Consider the following 8,083-nt stretch of genomic DNA (forward strand, 5'->3'; position numbering starts at 1 on the left):
AATCACTTTTAAAATAGTAATATGAGCTCTAAACCATATGCCGAAAATTTGGTGTCATTGTTATAAGTGAGGGACATTATCATAGTGTATTTGGATACAAATGTTAATTAAAAGTTTCAAAGTTTCAAATTGTTTGAAAAAATAAAGATTGAACATTTATATTTAAATATGATTGTATTTAATGTGATATTCAACATTACAAGCGCGTGAAAGTCACGTGAAGAAAAAGGCCGTGAGATAAGCTGGTGTGGAACTGAGGATGAGAAGATTGAGTGGCAGTTATTTGCATCGTTGTTATTGCTATTACCAGCTTAATTCACTTCACAGAAAAAAAAAAATGGTTGCAGTGTTTTCCCTCGCAATCGCATTGCCGAAATTGAAGGTCGTAGCTGAAGCTGAAGTTGACGCATTCCCTTCCTTTCTTCCCAAAGACGTCAACAGAATCAAAGACCCGTTCGCTCGAACCCTCGCCACGCGGATTCAAAGACTTCCCGTATCCGTAATTTCTATCTTTTTACTCATAAATATCAATATGCGTGTTTGTATCATGTCTGAAAATGCATAGAAATTTTTAAGTGTTTTTGTGCTAATAAAGTCAGTTTAATCTTTATTATGCAACTTATTTTATTATGTATTAGAAAATTACTTTAAGCTTGAGGAAAACTAATTTTCTTGTCAATGGATTGTGTTGAGTTGATAAAGTTAATGAGGCAGTTACATCTGAATTTGGTGGAAAAAGATGAGTTGCTTCATCAAAAACATTATTTGTAAATATTAGTTATAATAGGATGGAAACTGTGGAGTCTATTCCTTTTATTTATAATAAGGTTCTGGTGTACACACGGTTGCGTAGGAGAGAAACATTCATATGTGGATTTCATTGGGGTTTTCACACAGTTTCGTAGAAGAAAAATATGCTTATGTGGATTTGATTGGGGTTTTCCCATATTTGTGTAGAAGACAAACATGCATATGTGGATTTGATTGGGTTTTTCCCAGTGGTGGGACGGAGTACCGGAGGTTTTACTGTTGGACACAGATAGCCCTCAAAGCCGCTTCAAGCTAAGTGGTCAAATATGAGAAAACTTGTTGCGACAATCAACATGCTTTTAACACTTTTGGTTTCTCAGCACCAGAGACCGTAGATCGTTTACATAGAGTCCAAAGGTTTGTGCATAACAATGATGTATCTCCTAGGTCAATAGATATTGTTTTTGAGAGAATTGGTTTTGTCATCTAAAATGGGATAGTAGCGCAGCTTGTTGCCCGTTTGCATTCTATTTCTATACAATCTTTATTATATATAATAAATCACGTAATTTATTAGACACTTATTGAATAGGCGCTATAAAGGAGAATGTATAAGTTATTTCTATAGTTGTTGATGTGAGAAATATAATGTTGATCCTGTAGGCATTGATCAATGTCACTCAACAGTAATTCATATATACTTACTCTGTAATGCTTGTTTAATTGGTCATAAAGTATTAATCAGTTAAATTTTACATGTGATTCAATCAGGTAAAGTTCTCTGAAAACCCCATCATGAGTAGTTGTGTGAAGCCACTGATTCAGACTAAGGCAAATCCAGTTGTCCTTTTACACGGTTTCGACAGGTGCTCAAAATAGTTTGTACATTTTCTTTCTCAAGTTACCCTTGGATTTCATTCCTTCTTATTGTTCAGCTCATGCTTAGAATGGAGATACACATATCCATTGCTTGAGGAAGCCGGTCTTGAGACATGGGCCATTGACATTCTCGGTTGGGGATTTTCTGATCTAGGTTTGTTTAAATATTTTTCCTTATGTTATGTTCATTCCTTTCCCTCTTCATTTTAGTCATCTGCTTTCCTTTATCATTCTCATATCCATCAGAGAAACTTCCTTCATGCAATGTGGTATCAAAGCGTGAACACTTTTATCAGGTACTTTTGTATTAATTAATGCGTCTCTTGGATCATGAGTTTTGTAATGAAACTTTAACGGTTTTGTTGTTTGAGTGGCCATTTTAAAATTGTATATAAATTTGAATTCTCAAATGCTTGATCATTTTTATCCTCTGTTATCATATTGTGTGAATCGGAGTGAGAAATCTGATATATTTGTTATAGGGTTTGAGTTTTTGACTTGTTTATCTGCGTATCTTCTTAAGAAACTGTTGTCTTCACATATCGATGAGTTTCTTTGCGCTCCTATATATTTTAGTATCACTTGTTTCACTATGTGTTGAGGGTGAATTGCTTCATTTATCAGTTTTGGAAGTCCTACATCAAAAAGGCGATGATATTGGTTGGTCCAAGCCTTGGTTCTGCGGTTGCCATTGATTTTGCAATTAATCATCCAGAAGCTGTATGTGCTATCAAATCATTTAAATTTTTGAATGTTTGCAATAACCCAATTTTCAAGGAAATTCTTTACTAAAGATAGTTTTATCAAGTGACTCTCGCATGATCGGGTCAATTTTTCAGGTGGAAAAGCTTATTTTAATGGATGCTAGTGTATATGCAGAAGGGACAGGAAACCTAGCAACCTTACCTCGATCGGTAGCTTATGCTGGGGTGAGTATGTTTTAAACTCCATAAAGCCGTAAGCCCTCAGCCACACAGAGCTGGAAATTATCTAGAAAGTTACTTTCATGGGAAGGGATAAGATTGAAAGGATATTAATGTTTTAAATGATGCAAGTTACACTCATCACTGGCTCTGTATTGAAACCAGGTATACTTGTTAAAGAGCATCCCGTTACGCTTATACGCAAACTATTTGTCCTTCACAAATATATCTTTCAGCACCGCCCTTGATTGGACTAATGTACGTCGCTTGATCCAAACATTATCACATTTTCTTATGATGTGCTTATTTTGTATATATTTTCTAGCTCAGAATGAGCCATTTGGCACATGCACACACTGAGAGCTCATCATCACAAGTTGAAGCATTGTATGCTTGTTATGACAGTCAAGAATCCAAACATTCTACTTTCTCATAACAAATGTTGGCATTATGAGAAACAATTTAATTTTGTTGGCTATAATAGCCATTTGAAATGTATTCTTCCTATGCATCTAATTCCTTACCAAGGATATTAGCCATAGCATCATCATCTCATATTAATTTACAATGGCTGTTTTTGACGGGATGCAAGGTGGACTACCGTGCAGGGTCTAAAATGTGTCATGGTTAAACCGTGATTAAATAGGGTTTTATAAAATGTTTGTCATAGTTAAAACGTAGTTAAATAGGATCTCTATTGGTTTTTTCATGATTAAAATATGACTAATCTACACAGGACTTTCACAAACTTGAGACGGCTCTCAACATATGCATACTTTGTCATCTTTATGCGTTGCAGAAAAAAGTTACATAACATGATCTTCATATATAATATATAATCTTATATAGGTGGGCCGCTTGCATTGTTTATTGCCTTGGTGGGAGGATGCCGCGGTTGATTTTATGACTAGTGGTGGCTACAATGTTACTTCCCAGATAAAAATGGTATTTCCGCGCAGCATTACGAGTTTATGAATGTTATTTAAGTTCTATTCTATATTTGTTAGAAAACATGATTGCATACTTGAAAAATCCTCAGATTAGTGGTATAGTTTTTTATTCTTTCTAACAAGATTTGGCTTTCAAATTTCTTTAACAGGTAAAGCAGAAAACGCTCATAATTTGGGGGGAGAATGACCGCATTATCAGCAATAAACTCGCAGTGGTTAGATAATACACAACACTCTTTTCTATTATAGGACATGCTGGCAATTCATGATCTTAAAACATATGATCCTATTTCTGTTTCAGTTCCTTTAACTGCAAGTAAATGATATTTCCAACTAGTACTAATGCTGTAATTAACTTTTGATTTTTACTCTTAATTTCAGCAACTGCACTGTGAATTACCCGATGCTATCATACGCCAAATACCCGAATGTGGTCACATTCCTCATGTTGAAAGACCTGATTCTGTTGCAAAACTCATAACGGAATTTGTTGAGACGGGTACCAGGGCAGTAAATCAATGTGCTCCATCATTATGAAGGTTCAGACCTTTTGCCATTCTATATCTAATATAGAAAGGACAGAATTTTTGGCCTTTTTTCCAAAAGAAGGAGTCTCAGTAATGGAGCTTTGAATGGTTATCAATTTAGTGGGTGGGGCTTTTGGTAGTGGAATCAATGAATTATATTGGACAACTTTTTTAAAGAGATTATAATTTATAAATTTCAATTTTTTGAAATTGTAAAATAATTCACATCATATTTGATAAGTCTATATACTTGAATAGACATTCCCAAGCTTATTTTTAATCGATTCTAACTATGAAACACAGATATCAAATAGACATTGAAAAATTGTTGCAAGAAAGGTTTGTCTATGTCTTTTTATTATAAAAAATTACAGCATAAAATAGGTTGAAAAATGAGTTTAATGGATATGCACTGACAGTGTAAAATAGTTTTATACTGTCATCCAATAAACAACCACCAATTTGCCATGTCATTAAATTTTTTTAAAAATAAAAGAGTGTTTTAATTGAATACATGGTTGTGATTGGTTGACAGTGTAAAACTATTTTACACTGTCAGTGCATCACCCATTTTCTCTTGAAAAATTAGTACTATTTATTTTCATCTTTTGAATAGAAGCACCAAATTAAGTTGATCAAACTTTTTTCTAATTTTAGTAATAAAGTTTTTGAGTAAGTTTTTCTTTTAAAACGTGTTAGATCGAAGATCACAGGTTCAAGATCAAGGAACCAATTTCCTTTACTTAGACTAACACACTTAAATTATCCGAATATATTTATTCCTTAAGATCTTTATTATAAAAAATATTTTAATAATTAATATATTTAATTAATTTATAATAATTTAAATACATTAATTATTCAATAAATTTAAAAAATAATTATTTTTATAATAGAATAAGAGTATTTATTTATTAAGAGTAAACATCTTTACCAATTTTGATTGTGTTCTGAATTACAAAAATAGAGCATTACTACAAGATTTGTCGGATATGTATGTCTTTACCAATTTTGATTGTGTTCTGAACTACAAAAATAGAGCATTACTACAGAATTGAAAGAGCAGGAGATGATCATGTTGCAAATTTATCCTCAGTCGTTTTAGACAATTAAGGGTAATTGCGTCTGAGATAAATTCTTCCACCGCATGAAACAATTGCCAAAATCGGAAAGAGAGATGGCACAAAATTTACATCTCATATTAATGTTCATACATAAACCTTTGAACAAACCATATACTTTTCATGTTACTAGAAAACCTATAAATTAATTAGTTACATAATTAATAACAGCTTCTCAGTTTTTTTAATAGTAAAAATTTTACTCCTTGAAAAAAATGATTAATAAGTATTTTAACCCACACAGAAGCTACTAACTGAGTTGTGTTAAAAAATTTCACTCTAAAAAAAAAAAGAGGAATGAGTAATATGCACAAAAGCTACTAGAAGAACTGGATTAATGAGATCGTCTCAATTTTTATTGGTAGATAATATATATATATATATATATATATATATATATATATATATATATATATATATATATATATATATATGTTTGTCAATATTTAATTATTTAGTGAATACTATATAGATATTTTGCCACCTTTATCAAAATCTTGAAATTTTTCTGGATCTTGTGACTTGTGAGCCTAGAAAACTTTACATAAACTTTTATTTATAAAAAAAAAAAAGGTTAGCCCATTTTTAATTATTGAGATTACATCATTCATCTTTGAATCTTGAAGGAATGTCAAAAGCAAATCAACAAAGAAGCCAGCTATCATGAGATTGACCCATATTAAAATAGATGATAAATTGGGTAGCTTAGCAGGCTTCCATATAAATTAATGCCATTCATATTCTTTAAATATACAGATAAGAAAATGATAAAAGTAAACCGATCAAGTTCTACTTCTAAGTTCTAACCCATATTATGGCATAAATAATAATTAAAATATCACCACTAAACAAAGAATCAAATCCTCTATTTTTCTTTTCAACTTAGGAGAAAGAAAACAAAACTAGGTTTTGCTTTTAGACGATTCTCATAAATAAAATTAACGACAGATTAACCATCACCATTTTGTGCAAAATCTCATCCACACATCAAACCCTCCCTAAAGTTTTTTCCTAGTTAACTAGTAGCATTAGCATTGTACCTTTATTTTCAGACCCTAAATGCTAAACACAAGGTAAACAACAAAGAAAAATAGCAATGTGGTGCTAGTGTTTTTCATGCAAGACACTCCAGCTCCAGAGGGATCACCAGTGGCAGATGGACCCATTCCAATCACAGTAGGACTGCCCGCCGCGCCTGGAATCGAACCGGGCGGTGAAAGGCTTGAGGGTGTTCTGCAAGAAAACCAAAATAAAAAGATCAACATTGAATCCCGTTAAATCAACTCTCAAATAGTAGTTGTGCAGAGACATCAGACAGCATAGACACAGTTAAGAACCCTCAACATTAAGATAAGATACATTATTATGAAACATACCCAGGACTTGAAGGGTAAACACATCCAGATGGTGTATCTGTAGAAAAAACATCACATATAAAAGAATGAGCAAGAGTAAAATTCTGCAAAAATGCATGACGATTAATTGATTATACCAGGAAAAAAAATAGTTACTTGGTGGTGTTTGAGTAGTTGATGCAGCACCAGCAAAATCACAACTTCCTTGAACATTACCCTTATTCTGGTAATAGCTATTAACAGCATAATTACAGTGATCTTTCACAGTGTTGGGTTGGAAACAAGGTCCATTTTGAAGAATAGGGTTACAATCAGCTCCAGCTCCACATGCATAATCAATTGCCGTCTGAAGGAGTTTATCACTCACACCATCTTTGCATACACAGTAAAGACCACCTTTTCAACCACCAAAAAAACATGTCAAACTAGAAACTTAAGCATTTCCCCTGTTTCTTTTCAGGATGTTTTTTTATGCAAAAAAAAAAGAAAAAGAAAAAGGATTACTATTATAACTAAAATCAATCATAGGGAAAACCCAGAATCAAAATTTATAAGGATGAGAGTTATCATTCATAGTTATTATCGAGAAGAAAAATAAAAACTACAATGTTGAAAGATGAAACAGAGACAAAAATCTAGTCTTTGTGCTTACTTGAATGACCAATGAGTGAGAGGAAAAGCAGAAAAAAGATCGGAAAAGCCATTACAAGAGAAAGTGATTTTGTGGTTGTAAATCAGATGTCTAAGGGAGAAGAAAGAAAAGTAGATGAATTGATAGAGAAAATACGTTTTTATTTATTTAACCCACTTATGATGGCTTTTCACATTCTTATCTATGTATATAATCATAATTTTTTTAATCACTAATACTATTAACTGAAATAAGGAAAATTATAATATTCGTTAAACGTTTAAAAAAATTAAAAATGTATTTGTTCTAATGGTAAGTAAAATAAAATAGAACATAGGACAAAGATGTGTGTTCTGGGGAATTGTAATGTTACTTTTTCCATGTCTTTGTCATATTTTGTGAGGATACTTTACACGTGTGATGAAACGTAAACTCGATGTTTTATAGGTTGGTGCCAGTGGCATGTGTGTCGTGTGGAACTTGGCGTGACGCATGCTACTATATAGCAGTATATACTCTAAGAAAATTTCTTTACCCACCTCTCAACTTTTTTGGTCATCTCTGGTGAAAAACCAAATATACCCTTTATTTCGGAAATGCATTTTCGAAATGCAAGAAAATGTTGTTTTCGGAAATACATCTCCGAAAGCGTCTTTTTTTCTCTTCAAAATTTGTCTTATTTCGGAAATGCATTTCCGAAAACAACATTTCGGAAGTGCATTTCCGAAATACTGCGCGTTTTGCAGATTTAGCAAAACAACCCCCTCCCCCAATTCATTTACCCTGAATCAACTTCAAACTCAACCCCAAAGAGATTTTTTGCAAACCACTTCCAAGGCTACATCAAAGGCTCCAATCACCTTGCTATACTACATTCAAAAGCCCTCCAATCACTTCAATTTGTAAGTTTTATAATTGTTAGATCCATATTTCAAATGCATGTTAGG

At 32.6% G+C, this 8,083-nt stretch overlaps 2 protein-coding genes across 3 annotated transcripts; one reads left to right on the plus strand and one right to left on the minus strand.

Moving 5' to 3' along the window:
- The first annotated feature begins 262 nt into the window (after positions 1–262).
- Positions 263–4,354, plus strand: LOC131602495 (alpha/beta hydrolase domain-containing protein VTE7). Of its 2 annotated transcripts, XM_058874623.1 has the most exons (11): positions 263–499; positions 958–1,167; positions 1,522–1,616; positions 1,686–1,783; positions 1,876–1,925; positions 2,254–2,349; positions 2,469–2,558; positions 2,718–2,810; positions 3,402–3,497; positions 3,652–3,717; positions 3,884–4,354. In XM_058874623.1, the coding sequence occupies exons 3-11, from the start codon at positions 1,546–1,548 to the stop codon at positions 4,037–4,039; spliced, it is 816 nt and encodes a 271-aa protein (XP_058730606.1). In that variant the 5' UTR covers positions 263–499; positions 958–1,167; positions 1,522–1,545; the 3' UTR covers positions 4,040–4,354. The 2 variants fall into 2 exon arrangements, with proteins under 2 accessions (XP_058730606.1, XP_058730605.1); XM_058874622.1 differs by lacking the exon at positions 958–1,167 and having other exon boundaries at positions 264–499.
- A 1,641-nt stretch (positions 4,355–5,995) lies between these two features.
- Positions 5,996–7,318, minus strand: LOC131607351 (PLASMODESMATA CALLOSE-BINDING PROTEIN 3). The gene is made up of 4 exons (XM_058879365.1): positions 7,158–7,318; positions 6,662–6,901; positions 6,527–6,563; positions 5,996–6,383 (listed from the first exon to the last, which is right to left on the minus strand). The coding sequence occupies exons 1-4, from the start codon at positions 7,207–7,209 to the stop codon at positions 6,206–6,208; spliced, it is 507 nt and encodes a 168-aa protein (XP_058735348.1). The 5' UTR covers positions 7,210–7,318; the 3' UTR covers positions 5,996–6,205.
- Positions 7,319–8,083: the final 765 nt, after the last annotated feature.

This window comes from Vicia villosa, linkage group LG5 (assembly GCF_029867415.1).
Source record: "Vicia villosa cultivar HV-30 ecotype Madison, WI linkage group LG5, Vvil1.0, whole genome shotgun sequence".
NCBI lineage: Eukaryota > Viridiplantae > Streptophyta > Magnoliopsida > Fabales > Fabaceae > Vicia > Vicia villosa.

Bases quoted from the DNA above. Each gene is read 5' to 3' on its own strand.
- LOC131602495 (XM_058874622.1), top strand. From the start codon at position 338: ATGGTTGCAGTGTTTTCCCTCGCAATCGCATTGCCGAAATTGAAGGTC. The intron at 1,617-1,685 runs GTGCTCAAAATA...CTTATTGTTCAG, and splicing joins CTTTTACACGGTTTCGACAG to CTCATGCTTAGAATGGAGAT. The intron at 2,811-3,401 runs GTACGTCGCTTG...AATCTTATATAG, and splicing joins CCGCCCTTGATTGGACTAAT to GTGGGCCGCTTGCATTGTTT.
- LOC131607351 (XM_058879365.1), bottom strand. From the start codon at position 7,209: ATGGCTTTTCCGATCTTTTTTCTGCTTTTCCTCTCACTCATTGGTCAT. The intron at 6,902-7,157 runs GTAAGCACAAAG...GTGGTTGAAAAG, and splicing joins CTCACTCATTGGTCATTCAA to GTGGTCTTTACTGTGTATGC. The intron at 6,564-6,661 runs GTAACTATTTTT...TTTTTTCTACAG, and splicing joins AACTACTCAAACACCACCAA to ATACACCATCTGGATGTGTT.